General features: G+C 36.3%; 3 protein-coding genes and 1 non-coding gene across 8 annotated transcripts; 3 read left to right on the top strand and 1 right to left on the bottom strand.

The window, feature by feature from the left end:
• Positions 1 to 1,414: 1,414 nt before the first annotated feature.
• On the top strand, positions 1,415 to 9,169 carry LOC122284360 (formamidopyrimidine-DNA glycosylase). Of its 2 annotated transcripts, none has more exons than XM_043095287.1 (10): positions 1,415 to 1,743; positions 2,149 to 2,200; positions 3,838 to 3,895; positions 4,573 to 4,641; positions 4,756 to 4,881; positions 6,821 to 6,871; positions 7,283 to 7,360; positions 7,465 to 7,564; positions 8,413 to 8,447; positions 8,532 to 9,169. In XM_043095287.1, exons 1-10 carry the CDS (start codon positions 1,515 to 1,517, stop codon positions 8,955 to 8,957), a joined length of 1,224 nt encoding a protein of 407 aa, XP_042951221.1. In that variant the 5' UTR covers positions 1,415 to 1,514; the 3' UTR covers positions 8,958 to 9,169. The 2 variants fall into 2 exon arrangements, with proteins under 2 accessions (XP_042951221.1, XP_042951220.1); XM_043095286.1 differs by lacking the exon at positions 7,465 to 7,564 and adding an exon at positions 7,619 to 7,718 and having other exon boundaries at positions 1,420 to 1,743.
• Positions 3,109 to 3,236, top strand: LOC122293929. Its single transcript, XR_006237401.1, has one exon. It is a non-coding gene; the product is annotated as a U6atac minor spliceosomal RNA (small nuclear RNA).
• A 192-nt stretch (positions 9,170 to 9,361) lies between the features above and the next one.
• LOC122284386 (cis-3-alkyl-4-alkyloxetan-2-one decarboxylase) lies at positions 9,362 to 15,680 on the bottom strand. 3 transcript variants are annotated; one of them, XR_006231765.1, is made up of 12 exons: positions 15,227 to 15,679; positions 14,642 to 14,717; positions 14,476 to 14,561; positions 13,903 to 13,996; positions 13,736 to 13,812; positions 13,367 to 13,494; positions 12,569 to 12,640; positions 11,962 to 12,032; positions 11,806 to 11,881; positions 10,093 to 10,236; positions 9,891 to 10,015; positions 9,362 to 9,792 (listed from the first exon to the last, which is right to left on the bottom strand). XR_006231765.1 is itself a non-coding variant. In XM_043095288.1 (11 exons), the coding sequence occupies exons 1-11, from the start codon at positions 15,527 to 15,529 to the stop codon at positions 9,976 to 9,978; spliced, it is 1,167 nt and encodes a 388-aa protein (XP_042951222.1). In that variant the 5' UTR covers positions 15,530 to 15,679; the 3' UTR covers positions 9,362 to 9,975. The 3 variants fall into 3 exon arrangements, 2 of the variants coding, with proteins under 2 accessions (XP_042951222.1, XP_042951223.1); XM_043095288.1 differs by having other exon boundaries at positions 9,362 to 10,015; XM_043095289.1 differs by lacking the exon at positions 12,569 to 12,640 and having other exon boundaries at positions 9,362 to 10,015; positions 15,227 to 15,680.
• An 875-nt stretch (positions 15,681 to 16,555) lies between these two features.
• On the top strand, positions 16,556 to 20,305 carry LOC122284334 (protein FAR1-RELATED SEQUENCE 8-like). Of its 2 annotated transcripts, none has more exons than XM_043095284.1 (2): positions 16,556 to 16,719; positions 18,141 to 20,305. In XM_043095284.1, the coding sequence occupies exons 1-2, from the start codon at positions 16,651 to 16,653 to the stop codon at positions 20,250 to 20,252; spliced, it is 2,181 nt and encodes a 726-aa protein (XP_042951218.1). In that variant the 5' UTR covers positions 16,556 to 16,650; the 3' UTR covers positions 20,253 to 20,305. The 2 variants fall into 2 exon arrangements, with proteins under 2 accessions (XP_042951218.1, XP_042951219.1); XM_043095285.1 differs by having other exon boundaries at positions 16,594 to 16,719; positions 18,092 to 20,305.
• The last annotated feature ends 654 nt before the right edge of the window (positions 20,306 to 20,959 follow it).

The raw sequence follows: 20,959 nt of genomic DNA, 5'->3' as shown, positions 1-20,959 counted from the left end.
ATATTTTAATAAATGATTAAACGAATATCCAACAACCAATCTGAGGCTGTAGTCCATAGAATCGGAGCGGGCATCTTTAATGTTTTGAGCTAACATTATAGTATATATTTCCATATATATCATTTTTTTTTTTTTTTTGGTTGAGTTGGGTGGAAGGGATGAAATGACAACTTGGTTTTGTTTGTTTTACTTGTGTTGATTACTCCGGCATCTGTATGGAATCTGGTCGGCACATTTTCTAAATAACCTGCGTGCCTGATGAGGAAGTGATGTGGATACTCCCGGCAGCCTTCTAGTTCTTGGCTTCAACAAATATACAAATGAAATGATAAACTAGTCATCTGTGTTACCCCTCACGTATGCAGCAACGTTACCCAATATTTCAATTCACATTAATAAATAAAGTGCAGTCTCGTATTTATAAAGAGATTTTATAATAATAAATTCATAAATCAACATAACTTTATATGATAAATTAAATTTATTTTATAATAAAATTTATTTTATAATTTAACGTATAAAATTTAATTACGTCAATTTGTAAATTTATTTTTATAGTTAAAATATTTATCATAGATGAAATGAGGCACAACCTTTTTTGCATGTCCAAACTTGGCCTCAAACAAGACTGTAGGGGAGGTTTTGATGGCGAGTTAAGTTAAAATGAGATGAGATTAAAGTTGAATAAAATATTATTAAAATATAATTTTTATGTTAGAATTTGAAAAAATTGAATTATTTCTTATATTTTGTTTAAAAATTTGACAAAATTATAATAATTAAATAAGATAAATTGAGAGTCATTTTAAACCCAAACAAGGCCTTATAGTATATATAAACTATAAAGAACTTAGGTTTAAAGATGGAGAGGGACGATCATTTTGGAATTAAAATATCTATATAAGAATATTATAAAAATAATATATTTATAAATATTTAGGCCACCTCTATTAAAATTGTGTTTTAAAATAATTTATTTTTATAATTTGTACAATATCTTAATTACGTTTATATTTATTTTTGGAGGGATACTATTCATTACCTTATACTATACATTTTATATATTTTAATATTATTTTTTATTTTATTTTATTCTTATTAAAATAATTTAATTGTTCTATTTATAATCCATATATTATATATTTTTTATAAGAAAAATAAAAAAAATTAAAATCGTGTTTTTAAATACTTTATTTGTATAATTCATACAATATTTTAATTATTTTTTAGATTTGTTTTTCTAATGCTGTTGGGCCAGATTGATTGATTGATTAAGCTTTTACAAGGGGCTCTAGCCCTTTTTTCTCACCCAGAAAGCCCAAAACAAGATAGACAGGAGTTATACGGGCCACTACATGGGCCGCAACATATTGCTTCGCACTCGTAGATCTCGTTTCGGGGTTTCCATAAAGAAAACGTCCTGAACACCGCACAAAATGTCGCACAACCAAAGCTCTACTCTCACTCTCAAAAAGCGCGCGAAAACTCGATACCAGTCCGTACGACTGAGCTGAATGCCGGAGCTCCCGGAGGTGGAGGCGGCGAGGCGGGCCGTAGAGGAGAACTGCCTCGGTAAGAAGATCAAGAAGGCGGTCATAGCTAACGACCCCAAGGTCGTCGATGGAGTCACCCCCTCCGATTTCGAGGCCGCTCTCCTGGGTAAAACCGTAATTGCTGCTCACCGCAAGGGCAAAAACCTCTGGCTCCAGCTCGATTCGCCTCCCTTTCCTTCATTCCAATTTGGTACGTTGCTCTTTAAAAACCCTAAAAATATTGTAGCGAGAACAAATTCGTTTTTCTTTTTTAAGTCAACAAAAGGTACTATTTTTCTCTTCCGAGGGCGTGTTTGGTCTGTGTTGCGTTTTAAAAAATGTTTTCTGCTTTTTGAGAATGAACAAAGATAGAAAACGTTTAGGAATGTGGAATTACCAAACAGGGACTTGCATGGCGGTGTGTGGGTTGTAGGCTAATCTTTCTTAAATTGGTAAAAGGTTTTTTTTAATTGTTTTATATTTTTTGGAAACTTTGGATTATGTTCAAAATTGACTTTCTTAATCCAAAAAGAAAAACAGCTCCTGAAAAGTTGTACAAATATGATCATATGCTTGATGCTCAGTGTCCATCACTTAAGTGGTCTCATGTTTTCAGGGATGGCGGGTGCCATATATATTAAGGGCGTTGCAGTTACAACTTATAAGAGGTCAGGCATGTTTGGATATATCTGCTTGCCGTTCGTGTAGTATGTTCTGCCTAGTCTTTTCTGTGGTAAAATTATGACATAGAAGGTGTTCTAGTTTGGTACCCTTAGATGATCACGAACCACATTAAGGTTATAATATAGAAAAACTCTGCTTAGCAGCTGTTTCGGAAACATCACACCGCACACCAAAGGAAAAAACCGGGTCTAAATGCCAGGCCATGGTTCTCCCCTTCGAATGAAAATTCACGAGCTTTTCTCCCCTCCCTCCCCGTTCTGCTCTTTCCCTCTCTCAGCTTCAGACTTCTCTCTCTTAGAGGAATACGAGATTCTACCTTCCGTCTGTTCCTTCCAGTTAAGTCTTGGTTTTAGTCTTCAGATTACATCACAGAAATAGATCCATAATCTACATAAATGGATCAGATTGCAAAACGTACAATTTCTATAATTGAATGTTCAGTTTCAGTAAATTTTGGATTAGGCGAGAAGAAAGAAGAAATCATTCTTACTTTCAAAAGAAGGAAGAAGAAACAAGAGAAAACACACCTAGGACTCTTAGGAAGTACTCTGTTACTGTGGGCCCAACTCAATCATGGAAATGCCCTGCAAATATAAAAGACCGAAGCACCAAAAAAAAAAAAAAAAAATTCAGAACCTGCGCCGATGGATCTGTGGGAAGAAGAAAATAGAATGTACATGCTTTTGGTTATACCTTCTTTTCCTCCTGAATGTGCTTCACCATCGCTGATGACTCCCAATATCCGATCATTCCTTCACGTTCTCAGCCGAAGGTCACATAGATGGATTTGGTGTGGCCCACGATTTGGTTGAAATCTGTCTCTGCCTAATGAACCTGCACATATTGTGGTGCTTCCCGCCTGTAATTGGTGACTGCGTTGAAGAAGTAGACTGTGTTCGTAGAAAGGAGAGATGGTTGGCATCTCCCCTGACAGGGACGGGAACAGCCTACGGGCTTACCTGTTACCACACATCCGGTTAAGGCTACCCGCTTTGGTGGATCATCTTCCGATCCATTTTTAAAAGCTATAAAAAAAAAAATTAGACTGGACGCACTGCAGTAACGAGGGGAAACACGAACGTAGCTGCATGTAGCTGCATTTTCAGGGAGAGACCCAGGGGAGGAGATTCGCATGGAGGGGGAGGGGGAGGGGGAGGGGAGAAGCTCGAAGACCCTTGCGTTTTGCATTTCTTTTTTTTTTTTTTTTTTTTTTAAAAAGCCATGCTGGGAAGCTCGTACTGGGTATGCGGTGAAGCGGCTGCTATATAGCAATTCTCTATAATATAATAGTTCCACAAATCCATCCCATTGGAAGCCATAATCTGGAGCGGGAAAATTTGGGAGTGCAAAATGTAATTACCCTAGTTTTCTTTTTAAACTATAGCTTGTTATATGCATGGACTATGACATGCTTCTCTTAAACGGCGACTTCCAAATTATGAATGTAAAGTTTCATGCCCAAAAGAATACTAGTTTTTATGCAATTTTAGAGTCAGATATTTAGGGCTGACACTGAAATTATTTATTTGGAAATTTTGTTCCAATGTTGTGCCTGTTTGGTGTTCACGATTTGTATGCTGGTTTCATATTGTTAAATGTTATAACAATGTTATGCGAACAGGTCTGCTGTAAAGGACACTGATGAATGGCCTTCCAAATATTCAAAGTTTTTTGTAGAAGTAAGATTTTTTTTTTTTTTTTGCTCTTTCCATTAGTGGGAACGTTTATGCTTGTATTAATTTGTTTTCCCCTTTAAATTAATGATGTCGGGATATTACATTATTGCAGTTGTGAGAGCACTGTACTTCCACACAAGCTATAGTGTGGTTCAGGTCATTTATATTAAAGTTCATGGTCTTATCTCGTTAAAACTAGATTTTTTCTATTATAAATCAAATCTATGATGCATACTTGCCTATTCTCAATTGTTGCATAACTTGCACTAGGGCATTGCATCTATATTTGACAATGAAAGTTCAAAAACCTTATTAGTTTGTTGTGGATACTCTTTGTAATTGAGTCTAAGAAGGTGAAAAAGTTCTCACGGAGCTGGTGATTGTGTTTGTTCCATCTAGTTTTATTCTCCATACGGTTGGTATTTGAATGAGTGGGCCTTTATAATATTTTGTTCTCACATATAGTGATTACTCTCCATTTCCTCGCTAATATATGGACTGCATTTTTAATGTTTATTCACATTTGATTTGATTTAACGTTCCATACCATACACTAGAAGCTATGAGAAGGTACTTTCATCATTATAAGAATTACGTATAAAATAAAATCATTATAAGAATTATTTTCAAACAGTTAGTCAGGATTTTAAATTTCTAATTCATTGAATGCTCTTGTGCAGCTAGATGATGGTTTGGAGCTGTCTTTCACCGACAAAAGGCGATTTGCTAAAGTCCGCTTCCTCCCAGATGTATTGTACCGCTACCTGCTAATCAAGTGGAAGTTCTCCATGATATTTTTGTATTTTTATTATGATACTCGGGAGTGATTTTAATAAGCCTTCCCAATGGTTTTGTCAATACAGCCAGCTGCAGTACCTCCCATATCTGAGCTTGGACCGGATGCTCTATTGGAGCCTATGACAATTGATGAATTTATTGACTCCTTGAGCAAGAAGAAAATTGCAATTAAGGCTTTACTACTTGACCAGGTTGGAGCTGCTTCACTCACTTTTCTGGCTGTTCCCAAGATCATTGTGCTAAAGTAATATATATCATGCTTGTCTGGGAATAAACAGATGCCATATCTCTATCATGCATGCTTGGGATTATGTGATCTAGGCATTTAGACAAATTCTCTTCAATGTTTCCCCAACAAATTTAGATGTCTGCAAAACTTTTTCATCATTAAAATTATCTGATATGATGTGACTTGTGAACAATCTGTTGTGCTAAATTATGTATTCGGATGAGGTTTTTTTTCTTGTGTGCAGTGCTGTTACTTGTGTGAAGTAACTGAGAGCTGACATATGGATAATGGAATGGTTTAGAATAGAATTAAGTATTTGCTATTAAAATGGCTAGACTGTCCACGCGTTTGAGCTGATTGTAATGATTTTATTTTCTATATGCACATAGTGCCTAATTCAGACTCTATGTCGCTGGATATTCATTACCTGCTGCTTCATCTTCGTTATGTTTGATGGTTTAAACTATTTGGAATGGAAGAAGCTGTCATGCACTTGGCATGGCTTGCCCTGTGTATTTCTGCCTATTCCTTTGGCTCCAAATAAGACACTTTTAATTGATGAGTTGGCACTTGGCTACTGAGAATCTGAGATCTATGCCCCCTCTCTTTGTTGGAGCTTCTTGAAGTTTCTAGGATTCCATGTCAATGAGGATTTTTAAATGGAGTAGGCAAACCCGTCCTATTCAGTAATCTTCATAAAACAACTGTAAATTTTTTATTTTGTAGATTGATTTTAGGACAAAGTAAGAGGTCTTACTTATAAAACAAAAAAAAAAAAAAACAAAAAAGGTAGGAGATCTGTAAGAGTAGATAATTATTATTTGACTCACTCGTTTGTGCTATGAAAGCTTTTTAACTTATGATTTTCTGCAACAAATGGCAATCACCACAAAAGACAGATAAGAAATGTAGTTTAAGATGAAGTATTATTGATGGGGAAGGCAGAAAAAAGTTTGTAACATGTAGTGGGTCCATTGTGTAGGCCCACAAACTACAAGCGAGACACTCTCCTTTTCCTCGAACTCTTTTACTTTTTTTATTATTATTTTTTATAGGTAAACAAAATCTTTTTGAGAATAGGCCTTGAACTCTTTTACTTGGTTTGGGTTCAATCCATGTCTCTTGTACGGCATCAAGAGAGTTTATCAATTGAGGCAACTCCTAGCTGACACCCTGACACCCACTGAAGTAATATAATTTGTATTCTGAGCAATGAGAAAAATTTCCCTAACAATGTAGAATGGCATTATGAGATCATGTAGCTGATCCCAAATAGTTGGGTTGAGACTTGGTCGAGTTTAGACGCCGACGTCCACTTTCTGCCACTGTGAAATGCTACTAGCTTCTTGTTAAATTTTGGGAGGCTTTATCCAAGGGACATAGGCTGGAATATTTGCAGGTACACGGATCTTTAATGAACTACTGTCAATCAGTGTTTGAACAAGGGGTATTCAATAGATATGATATATAATCATAATTTATATTTTTTTGAAAAAGAACTGGTGAAAGAGTATAATAGTCGTGATATATAATCATAATTATAGAAGTGGTGAAAGAGAGTGTAAATCCTTTGTTCCTTGTCCTTAGCCCAAGATATGGAAGCAGCCATAAAATGGTTCTTTGTTGGTTTACGTTTTAATGTTTTCGGACCAGTCTGCTTTTTAAAAATTAGTTTTCTCATAGCAGAGCAATTCCTTTTCAAGTTGCTGAGTCTGACAAAACCAATAAAAAATATCTATTTTCTGAGCAAAAAGAGGACAGGAGGATCCTAACCCTCGATAGTTGTTTGTTTTGAATCCTAGCAGTTTTCAAGAATTATCAGTTCTGTGCAAGTATTTTATGTTTTCAATGATTATTATTTCTTTCTGTAATTTTTCTTCTTATTTTCTAAATGTTTGCAGAGTTACATGGCAGGTATTGGCAATTGGATTGCAGATGAAGTGCTATACCAAGTCAGTACATCCTTTATATCTGACATCACTTAAGTTTTATTTTCAACAAATGATTTTGCTTTGAATATGTAGATTTAGTTTGGAAATCATTGTGACCATTTGTGCTTTTGAGTTTGATGTTTCCTACGTGTAAAAAAACTGATGTTTCTGTGTATGTTTTCTTCAGTTTGATGAATGTAGTTTGACTCCTTAGAGATGAATATGTTTTGACATAACACATATCAACCTGTTCTCAGTTTGTACTCCTATGGGGAAAATCACTTAGGTTTTGATCTGTTCTCGGAAACCAAGGGATATTACCAATTGATGGTGAAGTTTTGAGACTATTAAAATTTTGGTTGCTTCTTCACAACGCAAATTTTTTTCTACAAGTCAATTCAGGGATTTAATGTCTAATTTATTGCCTCACAGGCAAGAATCCATCCACTGCAAATTGCTGCCAGCCTGTCCAAAGAAAACTGTGCAACTTTACACAAGTGCATAAATGAGGTGGGCCATAGTACCTTGTTTCAGAGTATTTTGTTTAAATTTTGGTTTTTTCAAAATGTGGAACATACATTCTTCATGGAATACATAGAGGACGATACATGTAGGTTATTCAATATGCCGTTAGAGTTGATGCTGAATGCAGTCGCTTTCCTCCTGAGTGGTTATTTCATTTTCGATGGGGCAAAAGGCCTGGAAAAGTTAATGGTAAGATACTTCTTTTTATAGGTGATCATTTTGACACAAGAATTAATTTTACAGGTCATTCAGAAAGCAATTCAAGTTGGAGCAGATAGTAGTCAGTTTCCTAAAAACTGGATATTTCATTCCCGCGAAAAGAAATCTAAGGCTTCTGTTGATGGTCTGCTCCCCTGTCTCATGTGAAATCTTATATGAACTACAGTAATTTGTTTGGATACCTGGATAATATTTTTTATATGGTTATCTCCAAACAACGATCATTGACTGCTATCTTAATCATGTGAATTTGTCATTCATCTCATGATGGAAGTATATGATTTGTCATTCATCTCATGATGAAAGTATATGATCACACCATAGAAACTAAAGCTAGCGCCTTGTAGCACATGTGCTGAAATATTCTTTCAATTGGTCATGATAGGTTTTCAATGATGTTACTTACTTTGCTCTTTGATACTGCGAGATTATAGTCTTGGTTTTTCTCTCTCTTTCACATGTTCCTGATAGTTTTTCATTGATGTCACTGATTATTTTGCTTTTAAATACTGCAAGATTATAAACCTAATTTTTCTTTTTGCCTTTTCACGATCATTTCTGCTTCAAAACCATGGCAATAGTGTTTCCATTTCAACCCAGTGGTTGTCAAGGTTTTATTACTATTAGATCTCATATTCTTGGGGATTTCTAGCCAATTTGATGATGTCTTGAGACCAGTGCCAAATTCAAATTATTATCAATTCATTTTCTTTGCTACATTTATTTTCCTAAACAAAATTGCATATAGATTATTTGTGTGGCTGGATTTCTTAGACGGATTGAATTGCAAATAATTATGAAATTCTGTGTTATGACAGGGAAGAAAATTGATTTTATCAATGCTGGAGGCAGGGTATGTCTTTCTCAAACACGACCGTTTTATGGTTATTATTTTTAATTTGGGAATTCATATGTTGAGCATGGTTTTGGTCGGTAGACAACAGCCTATGTACCGGAGTTGCAAAAGCTAATTGGAAACCAAGCTGCAAAAGCCTTGGGTGAACCAAAAAAGCGAACTTCTAAGAGAAAAGGTGGTGGAAATGGTGATGACGATATTGATGAACCAGCAGATGAAAAAGAAATTATTGGAAGTGAGAAACTGAAGAAAGGACCCAAGCCTAGAGGTCGAGGTGAAAAGCCTACAGTCAAGACAAAACCTAAGGACAATGATGACAACGAGAGTAGTGATGATGATAATGCTGATGGTGGTGGTGCTGCTGCCAATGATAGTGACGATTCTGGAGTTCAAAGGAAGAATATGGAAAGGGCAACCACTAATAAACGAGCTAAGACAGAGAAGACATCCAAGAAAAAGGTGGCAACCCGCCCAAAAAGTAAGAAGGCAGAGAAGAAAGCTAAGTAGGTATATCTATAGATATGTAGAAGGATGTCATGTTGTTACCTGTTTTGGTAAGATTGGAATGACCATCACATTCTGTGTCTGTAGCAATTGTTAGTACTCGAACTTTTTTGTCAAGAAATTTGGACACTCGTGATTATGTGGCTTTCTAAGATCATCTTCCGGTATGTATTCACTCACTTCTATATGTTATATGAAAGTATGGCATTGCTGCACACCATTGTACCTAAGATATTGCTCCGTCTTTCACATGAATGGGTCAGTTTAATCAGAATGCAAAGATTTCATCTTGGCTTTGAGTTCAACTGCAGAAATTGCACAATACATTCTGGGAAATTCACGAACTCTTACTTATAATACTTTTTCATAAAAAATAATATTTGCATTAAAAAGCTCAAAATGCGAACTTCAAGTTCAAGTATGCAGGATAAAAATAAATAATTGGAGAAATGTTTGATCTCTGAAGAGAACTTCAACAAATTACCTTACAAACTCCCTTAACGCACCTCAAATACTTGACTGATATCCCCCAAACAAGATGGGTGTTGGGATTTCCTTTACAAAAATAAATAATTGGCTAAATGCAAAATTGTAATTTATAACAAGATCAAATGATGGTCAATTGAAACGCCTTGTTTAAACCGACGGATTGGCAGATGGAAGCTGACCAGAGACTTCAGACCATTTTTGCTTCAGTTGGTCGATTGAGCAAGATTTAGGCCATCAAACGGAGTGGACTATTTTTTGCTTGTCTTGGACCTTTACTCTATTGAAATGAAACTTGGAGCCTTGTGGGCTCTTTAATTTGAGAATTATCTTGTTGACAACATTGATTTGTCTACAGCATCGTTTTCATTTAGAAGTAAATAAAAAATGATAGGGGAAAGACAAGAACTTTAGAGCGAGACATTTTTACAGGGGAGAAGCTTGTCTTACCTTCAGCCAAATGGCAGTACAATTTGAATATTAACACTTGCTAGAGGCTAATCTTTGGGTTATAGTTTTGATCCATGAGCTGGATTCAAAAAAATACTTTCAGAGCATCGACAACTTTCTCAGGCCTGTCAAAATAAGATGAAGGTCAACTTTTCGAAAAAGAAGTTGAACTGCACATGAATGCCGTACCAAAGTGACTCACCAATCCTCCTGTGGCATATGACCAGCACCTTCTATTAACTTCAACTTGATGGTATTGGGATTTCCTTTCTGAAACTCTTCTGCCAGAGATTGAGGCAAATACTTGTCTGATATCCCCCAAACAAGAAGTATCGGCTTATCCCATCTGTAAGGCCAGAATCCACCAACTCATACTTTATTAGCAGACAGCTGAACAGTATCTTAGTAGAATGAACAATGGTGAATACATGTAATTGATGAAACGCACGAAAACATCCCTGTTAAACTTTGGAAGAATTGACAATTATTAGTTTGCTAGGAAACCACCTGCAATGCATGTTGCATATGGCCATGGGTATCATAACATGGATTTAGATCCCCTAGAGCATTCTTGTCCAAAGTCTAGGACTTAGAGTAGGAAATAGATAAACACATAAAGTGGGTCCCACAACATTTATTAAGCATTTAATGTTGCTCAAGGAATTCACTAGGGTAACTATAAATGTTGTTGGACCCATTTTATATGTCTATCTCTCTTCCACTCTAAACTCTAAGGGTCAGGTAGAAACTCTAGAGGATCTAAATCTTGATAATAATACTACAACCTGTGCATTTTTTTTTTTGGATACATTGGGGAGGGGGACTTGAACCCAAGACCTCCATTTTGGAGGCTTGGGTGTTATGCCAATCAGGCTACAGGCTTTTGGCACAACCTGTGCATGTACATGGTATCTATTAAGAAGATTCCTTGCCTTCAGTTTTATGAGTTGACACGCTACTCATTGGCACAACCTGTGCATTTTTTTTTTTTTTTTTTGATACATTGGGGAGGGGGACTTGAACCCAAGACCTCCATTTTGGAGGCTTGGGTGTTATGCAAATCAGGCTACAGGCTTTTGGCACAACCTGTGCATGTACATGGTATCTATTAAGAAGATTCCTTGCCTTCAGTTTTATGAGTTGACATGCTACTCATTAGTCAAACCCATGTTCTATTACAGTCAAGCCCTTGCAAAGTATGACGCACGCCTCAAGGTGTAGAGTCGAGTAAAGAAGTGAACTTTGAGACACATTAACTAATCTTCAAATGAAAAGTTGAACACATCAAACTTCAGGAAGGGTATAGAAAAACTTGGAAATTTTCACCATCAAATAACCCATTTAATGTTATGAGTCCTAGCATTGCACAATAAATGGCTAGTCTTTTTGGAGTATAAGCCACGTGGTTTGGGCCTTCTATTGGGGTGTTACAAAAGGTATCAGAGCCTATCTCAACCAGAAATGTGAGACTTGAGCCATGCCACCTACAATGGACAGGCCCGAGGAGGACGTCGGGAATTTAAGAGGGGGAGATTATAATATCTCATATGATAAGAATAAGGATAGGTGGCGAATGAGATCCCACATTGCTTTTATAAAACTTCTAATAGGGCTCCGATTATATCATTGACTAGCACTTTTGGATTATAGGCCATGTGGTTTAGGCCTTCTATTGGAGCGTTACAATAGTTCTTAACACACCATATGAACTAGTTTTTAATCTGGTTAGACATGGTTAGGCATTAAAAACTATTTATTTATGTCTGGTGTACAATGTTCTGGATCTGGATTTTGACTTCTAAGATCAAGGTTACAGAATGTATACAACTTCTATGTGAAACCATAAGAACCTGTGCCATAAGCACGTAAAGAAGAAACACATGTCAAGATATTCAATTCCCCAAGAGCATTATACCTTTCGGATGCAAAGCCAGCTGCTATTTGGCTTAAGGTATCTGTGAAATTAATCTTTCTTGCAGCTTCAAGAAGAGCTGAAACACCAAAACAGAAAACTTAAATACCCAGAATTTTCCGGTCCAAAAATGGTCAAAAGCAGAGATGAATTACATACCAAATCCAGGTCCACCACTTGCCAAATATGGTAATCGATACACTTCAGCCTTTTCCAGCTTCAAGACATAACTGCCAAGAGCGTAGATTCTTTTGTAAGAGCAATGCATGCATCAAGAGTAGTTATTATGCTACAATGTAAGAATTAGGGAAACTGTTTCCACTGCACCTCTGGCACATATATACAATTAGCTTTACTTGAAGATGATTAGCGTTTCCTTAAAATCTTGACAGGATATCTAATAAAGGAATGAAATGCTCCTGTTCCCAGAAAAATTTAGTTTGTTCCTTTACTACTTAACAACCTTTTCAGTATTAAGTAATGAGAAATACTGTTTCAATTTTTCTAATAAATGGAATTGTTCCCACTTTAAACAAGGAATCATTAAACAAAACTACACAAATAAACATGAGTGGGCTATATTCCAGATCAGTAACCCTATAGCCCAGAAACTCAAAAATGACAATACCAGATGAATTGACCAAAAGCTTCACTGAAGCTCTAATATTAAAAGACCTAACATACATGAGACAGAAGATGTTACTGACTGCAATCAGAGGTTTAGTTTGAAGTAGTATCAAAGAGCTAGAACACTTTGGATACATACGGGCTACCTGCTTCAATAAAGCGCTCAGCCATAATTGCATTCTGGCATGTAAATTCACCATAGAGAGGAATTCTAGAAAGAAGCAAGAAAATGATAATGAGAACATAAATCTTCTTATGACTTTAAGGCTCATAACTTATCAACTTACTCTTTTTATTATTTGGCAGTAGTGTATAATATTACATCATAAAAACAACATTTTTCCCAAGCATGGCATTCATAAATCATCAAACACTTGCATAACCAGTTGTTAAAACCTTGCATATATGAAATATGCCACAGGAAGAGTACCAAAAAATGGGAAAATATGCAGTTAAAGGACAAAAAACGAACTTAAGTGGTGTCCTACTAGTAATATGATAAAAAAACGAATAAAAGGATACAATTTTTAAAAATGTTGGCAGTAAAGCACTAAATCCATTGTATGGCCAGTATTTTGAATGTAGCCTCAATGTTGGCTGAAAAACATATAAGCTGCAAGATTATTGTCAAATCTCATTGGCAGTAAAGTACTAATACCACTAAAGCCTTTGTGAGGTCAGTATTTTGAATGTAGCCTCAATGTTGGCTGAACAACATATAAGCTGCAAGATTATTATCAAATCTCATTGGCAGTAAAGTACTAATGCCACTAAAGCCTTTGTAAGGTCAGTATTTTGAATGTAGCCTCAATGTTGGCTGAACAACATATAAGCTGCAAGATTATTATCAAATATAAGCCATTCATCAATTGCTAATTCTTTCAGCAAGATTAGGAGTGAAATATAAGCATTCCACTAATGGGTCATATTACTGAACCTTAGTTTCTGAAACAGTCCAGGAATGGGAGATGAAACTGTCAATGGACTGTTCAAAATTGCGAGCTTCGTTATCTTGCTAGGGTTTTTCAAGGCCCAAGTCAACCCGTATGAACCTACAAGAAACCCCTTCACGGGGAAAGTGAGAGGAGGACATGTCAGACACCTGCAAACTTTAGCATTAATGTAGTTCTAACATGATTATACTTTTACTTAACTCTTTCCAACGTTCATATCCCATTGCAAATTTAGGATGCCTTGGAAGTTGTCAAACAAAATAATGTAATATAGTCAATTCTGTTGAAGGATTTTAGATAGTTTTACCACAAATAACAATCTTATAGTTTTTCCCCCACAAGTATGTTCAAACCTGAACAACGAGAAAGAAAGGAGATTCGACCCCCAACACATCAAGTAATCTATCAAATTCCTCATGGAACTCCTTTTCTGTAAAAGTGGAAACATCCACATTTAGAAATATGAGCTTATTGAGGAAGAAAACATGTTATAAATGCTTTATTGACAAAATATTTAAACCTGTGTAATCAAAACCATATCCTGGCTGTGGCTTGTCACTGAACCCAAATCCTATCCAATCAGGTGCGATACAGCGGAACCCAAAATCTGACATCTATGCAGGATGAAAGCAAAGATAAATATCTCTTAAAGCAATACACAAGATCAAATCGGTTGAGGACAGCTGAGAGAGGCACAATCACAACAAATGAATGGGCCAAGTGAAAGGACAGAAAAACATTTTGAGACATGGTCAATTCAGACATACAAAGGTACGTAGATGGTCGGAAAAATGAAGTGTGGATGACCTCTTATATGATTTCTTTTGTTGCTGATATAAAGCAGCAATGAAAGTAAACCAAGCAAAACAGAAATGGAGGCCAGATTGCAGGTCTCTGGCTAATAGTATACCATCTTTTGACAAGCTGGAAGGCCAATTTCCAAACTATAGGGATGTATTAGAGTTAAATCCTTTCTTTGGACGAGAGCTTTTTAAATCCCAATGTTTCTGGAAGAAGCAGGAAAGTAAGAGTAGGTAATCTGATAAGAAGTGAACGTATATTTAGCATCAACAACAAAATTTGGCAAGGCAACCTGAGACATGACGACTCGATAGCTGTAAGATTGCGTTGGAGCCCCATGAAGGAAGACGATTGTTCCACGTCGACCCTTAGACAATCCTGCAAGGATAGAATAAACTTTTCAAAATTCTAAGTTGAAAAAAAAAAAAGGGAACTAATGCGGCTGCAGATAATTTTACCAGTTTCCCTCACAAACCATCTAAACTTCCCAGACTTGATGGATGAGCCATATTCCCTTCCCTTGTCTTCTATCCTCTAAAGTGGAAAACAAGAGAGTTGCAAGATAGCAATGAATATAGCATGTATTAAGAACCTTCAACAAATCACAGACCGTTAGATTATAAAGTGAAAGAGCAGTAAATCTGGATTAGCCATTTCTTTACTAAGAAGCTAATATTATTGGGAGTACCGTATACAATTACTGCATTAGAATATTAATCTGATGGAAACCCAAAAGAAGATCGAAAAACTAACCATTTTCCATGACTGAATCGTTCTGAATTTTGGGTATTTTCATTGAACTATTAAAAGGTACTTCGGGAATGGATTTCACAGGATCCAAGAAATAGATCACTTAACAGAAATAAGATTTTCTAAGCCTGAGGAGGCCTCCCACAAAGCCCTCAAATTAAAGAATTTGCTAACTGATAAGAGCTTGGAAATGAGTATACAACTCCATGAACTCAACGAACATACTCTCTTAAACCAAATGAATAATGGATGATAACAAATTTGAACTAACATCACCAGCTCATTGAACTTACATAAATCATTTGTCCGACGTTGCCGTCCTCAGCAGGGCTCTCCGGGAGCTGGATGGCACTGCGGCTAGATGGGTTGTCCGTTACAAAGCCGAAGGGATTGAAAGCCGGCGCGTCTTTGTCTTTGTCATTGGCTTCGGCTTGGTCTTGCTCTGCAGAATTGGCTCTGATAGTTATTCTTGTTGGTGGTGGCGTTGCTCTACTTCTTCCAGTGCTGCTCCACAGTCTGTTGGAGCTGGTCTTGGCAATGATGGCGGAGTGAGAGAGTGGGAGGTTGAGAGGGGAAGAGAGGAGGGTCCAAGCCATATTGGGCGCTGGAGAGGGAGAGAGAGAGAGAGAGAGAGAGAGAGAGATGGAAACGTTATAGCGCACCAGCCGGGCAGCCACCAGCTCCTATTGCATTTTCTCGTGGATCAGAAAACGTTGGCAATGCTACCATTTTGAATATTCTCGTGGATGAGAAGTGTTGGGTAGCATGTCTTACAATTTTACATTTATCTCTTTCTTTTCGTTTCTTTTCATTTCTTTTCTCAACTTCTTTCTTTATTTTGTTTAGTACATTATAATAAATAAAAGTTTTTCTAAAATTATAAAAAAAAAATTATACTCATCATTTCTACATATTACATTTATTTTAATTCTCTTAAATTTTTTATATTACTTTTATATTTATATTTTTTAATAAGTGATATCACATGATGGTGTCACATCAAAAAAATCATCTAATCAATAAATTTTTAATGATTAAGTAGTATTATTCCTAGATCTTGTAATTCATTTGCTCATAATCTTGCACGGGATGCTTTGAAACTCTCTGAGGAGAGCATTACTTTAGAGGAAATTCTTCATTGTATTCATCCTGTTATGATTTGAATGAAGAAGAGGTATTATTAAAAAAAAAAAAAAAAGAAGTAGTATTATTCTATATTTATGTACCAATAATATTAGATGTAGTCTTCTAATGTACAAATCATATGTATTCTTTTTTTTTAAAAAAAAAAAAGACCTACTAAAAAAATTAATTTTTTTATATAGTTATAAATAATTTTATTTTCTTCGTAGGTGTATTTTATGGAATCAAAAGTTGAGCTTTCCTTTAAAAAAAGATTTAATTTATATTAAATATTAAATATTCTGTCTCTTTAAAATCTGCGCGAATAGCGAATTATAAAAGACCAAAATCAAGAGCTAATTCAGGATTTATATGGATTAATATCTTTCCTTTAACCCCTGCATTTCCAACTAATCTTTAAAACTACCCAAAACTCAACTCAAAACATAGTTTCTCCAACCCGCAAGGACCTCAAACAAATCCCGTCTTAAAAAAAAATAAAAATAAAAAATAAAAACCGAGGCCAGCGAGAAAACTTAGGGCAAAACTAACCTCTCAGACTTTGACACCACGCGTGTGACCCTCTCCGTCAACCATGACCGACGATAGCTCGTTTTCTCCGGCCGTCGACGCCTTATCACCGCAACCCAACATCGAAACCACCGTAAGCACTCCACTCATCCCCTCCAATTCCGTCATGTTCTTTGTTGATTCAGTGCTCTCGCGTCTGTGATAAGTATCTCCCGCCCAAAGTCAATCTGGACCTTGGTTTCATTTTCTCTTCACAGGGCGCCCCACTTTTACACCCTTTTTGAATTGATAGGAAACTTGAGACTATTACACGGAGTTCTCTTTACTGCTAAATTTAGGTTTTGAATTTACTTCTCAACAGGAGTTAGTTTAATTAGCTCACTCGAGTGAAATTCTACATGCATACATATATGTGTGTTCGCGCGCGCGCATATACGGAATTTTTTGTTTCGTTTTGTTGGGGATGCTAATTATGACTGAAATGGTTTGGTCGTGTGCAACAAAGATAGTTGTGAATTATTTTGGGAATATATGATGTTGGCTAGAATTTAATTTGAGAATTACTAAGTAATCTCTGAAATCTTGTAGTTCTAAACAATGCTTTATGCAAACATACAGTCAATGCAGTAATAGTTTACAATTGAGTGTATTCTTCTGTAATATTGGTATGTGATAGAATGCAGTCAATGTAGTTCTACAAGATTTCTATGTTGAAATATATTCATTTTAGACTAATTGCCGAGATGAGATATGTTTGTGGTTGAGTGCAGTGGTACTATCACTGTTTAGTAAGATGTCATCAGCAAATAAAACAAGGATGGATACACGTCTCGTTTCCTAGGATATTATTACAATGTGGAAGTTTTTTATATGGTAGTTAGCCGCATTCCCAGTGATGATAGGCCTGAGTAGAATCCTTGAAGCAACTTTTGCTATCAAAGAACCTTGTAATTTCTTAACTGATAGGAATTAGCTTAAACTCACTAATTTTTTAAGTATCAGAGCCTCGACAATTTAGAGTTGAGGTTGGCTGGAGCTGATTTGTCAAAGTTGGCAAATATAGAAAAATAGTGAATAACGAGTTTCAGGTTGCACAATAAATAGCATTATGAAAGGAAGAGACGAAAATGTTGTCGTTTCTATCCCAGATATGTTTCTATCCCAGTTATTGGATGATATACCAATGATGGAGAGCGTCATGTTTGACTTGTTGGCCTGTAATGAACCCATCTTAGCTGCATCAGTCCTGGAGTTTTAATTGTATCTATGTAATTTTATTTATTTATTTATTTTTTAATATCTCTTACTTCATCTAAATCAGTCATATGAATTGGAAATATATGGCCACTATTCTACGTGTTGGATATGAATACAAAAGGTTTATGAGAATCAATCATATACAAAAGGTTTAAGAGAATCGAATTATGATAGAAACTTGAACAAGGTCAATCTGGAAGATTAACAATATGCAGAACAAGATTGATGTTGTTTTCTGTGTTTTATAGATGTTATCTTTTGAAGCAGCATTGAGTGATGGCTTGTTTCTTATACCAGATAGAAGATGGTTCTCAAAACAGCAAGCCACTGCTCGAGAATGATGTTGACCTTGATAATGACCATGAAACTGAGCAGTTGTTTGAGACTGAAGACAATGATCATGAAGGTAATGATTTTGAGAATGAGTGCGAGCAGTTGTTTGAGATTGAAGGCAATGACCTTGAAACTGACAGGGATGATACAGCCATAGTTGATGATCAAAATGGCATATCTGAGAGAAAGGACTATCCCCCACCAGTTGTGGGGATGGAGTTTGAATCATATGATGATGCTTACAATTTTTACAATTGCTATGCCAAAGAACTTGGGTTTGCTATCAGGGTGAAATCTTCTTGGACAAAACGCAACAGCAAAGAAAAGCGTGGTGCAGTGCTCTGTTGCAACTGTGAGGGTTTCAAAACAATCAAAGAAGCAAACAGTCGCAGGAAAGAAACTAGAACAGGTTGTCTAGCAATGATAAGGTTGAGGTTAGTGGAATCTAACAGGTGGAGAGTTGATGAAGTCAAGCTTGAGCACAATCATTCATTTGATCCCGAAAGAGCACAAAACTCCAAGTCACACAAGAAGATGGTGACTGGTGATAAAAGAAAGTTGGAGCCACCTGTTGATGTTGAAGTACGGACAATCAAGTTGTATCGAACACCTGTGGTAGATGCAATTGGTTATGGAAGCTCTAATTCCAACGAAGGAGAACCTAACAACCATGTTGATCGTTCCAAGCGTTTGAAGCTTAAAATGGGAGATGCACAAGTCATTTATGATTACTTCTGTCGGGTTCAGTTAACCGATCCAAATTTTTTCTATGTGATGGATATCAATGATGAAGGGAATTTGAGGAATGTATTTTGGATTGATTCTAGGTCAAGGGCTGCATACGGTTATTTTGGTGATGTGGTTGCATTTGACACAACATGCTTGTCAAACAATTATGATATTCCACTCTTTACATTCGTTGGTGTGAATCACCATGGGCAGTCTGTTCTGTTGGGTTGTGGTTTGCTTGCAGATGAGACATTAGAAACATATATTTGGTTTTTTAGGGCATGGCTGACGTGCATGTCTGGTCGACCTCCACAAACCATCTTAACAAACCAGTGCAGGACCATGCAAAGTGCAATTGCGGAGGTGTTCCCCAGGGCTCACCATCGATTTTGTTTGCCACATGTCATGCAGAGCATTCTTGACAATTTGGGAGAGTTGCTGGAATACGATGCATTTCAGAACGAATTTAGGAGGATGGTGTATGATTCTTTAAAAGTGGATGAATTTGAAATGGCTTGGGAAAACATGATCCAGCACTTCGGAATGAGAGAACATGAGTGGCTTCAACTGTTGTATGAAGATCGAGAGCGATGGGCACCAGTGTATTCGAAAGACACATTCTTTGCTGGAATGTCCAACTTTGAAAAGGGTGAGTCCATGAGCCCTTTTTTTGAGGGTTATGTGTACCAACAAACTTCTTTGAAAGAGTTTTTTTACATGTACGAATTAGTTCTACAAAAGAAGCATCAGAAAGAAGCTCTTGATGATCTTGAGTCAAGAGATTCAAACCCTATTTTGAAAACAAGCTCCTATTATGAGTTGCAGCTTTCTAAGATGTGTACAAAAGGAATATTCCAGAAGTCCCAAGATGAGGTAGTAATGATGTCTTCTTGTTTTGGAATAACACAAGTTCATGCAAATGGGCCAGTTGTAACATACATGGTTAAAGAACGTGAGGGGGAGGAGATTCTGCAAGACGTCAGGAATTTAGAAGTTATATATGATAAAGCAGCAGCAGAAGTCCGTTGCATTTGCAGTTGCTTCAACTTCAAAGGCTATCTTTGCCGACATGCGTTATGCGTCCTCAACTATAATGGCATAGAGGAAATCCCGTTTCAGTATATTTTGTCGAGATGGAGGAAGGATTTTAAGCGTCTCTATGTACCAGATCTTGGCTCCAATAATGTTGATATCACAAACCCAGTACAGTGGTTTGATCATTTGTACAGACGAGCCATGCAGGTTGTTGAGGAGGGCATGATATCCCAAGATCATTATATGGTTGCTTGGCAAGCATTTAAAGAGTCCTTGAATAAGGTTCGGCTTGTAGCAGATAAGCATGTGTAAATTACAATAATTACCTCAATAATAGCAATAATAATGTGCATAATTCTGTCTCAGCCGTTTTCTTTCATGTGGCATATAGTCCTTGTGTTCATTCAGGCTGCATTGCTCGGTGTCTTTTGTATCTCCAATATTATAACTGGATCGAAATATTCTGAAAAATATCAATCAGCTTGGTCTTTTCAAAAGAGAAAAATGAAGGAATAAGGAGGAAAGAACAGCCAACCAGAAAGACGGAAGAAAATAGAGATTTGCTAGTCTCCATCTTGCTGATCAAATGAATTTATTTCTATCGATCAATCCCTGCATACGATATTCTTATCTGAATTGTTGATTAGGTTATTATTTTTAGGCACTATTCTGTTAATCAATGCGATCCATCATATGATTTTTTTTCAGATTGTTCTTATAATGATGCCGTACTTAAAGTTGCAATAAATGTGTAATACGCGTTCTCTTCGTGACACTGACACCCCCTCATGGTATTTTACGTGCATAATTCTAAAACATTATCACAAATTTACAAATAATGGATCTTACTTTAGTGTAGTTCTTGTTACATACAGGATCAATTGACAAATGAACAATGTTTTATTATAAACCACAAAAGATGTGTATTCTGTTCTATGTCCAGAATCCAATTCCAACATAAATTAATTGAGATATTATATTTATAAGTTGGTGTAAATAATATACATTCCATATTGCTT

Source organism: Carya illinoinensis, chromosome 1 (genome assembly GCF_018687715.1).
Source record: "Carya illinoinensis cultivar Pawnee chromosome 1, C.illinoinensisPawnee_v1, whole genome shotgun sequence".
Lineage (NCBI taxonomy): Eukaryota > Viridiplantae > Streptophyta > Magnoliopsida > Fagales > Juglandaceae > Carya > Carya illinoinensis.
This window is presented reverse-complemented; position numbering and strand designations above follow the sequence as displayed.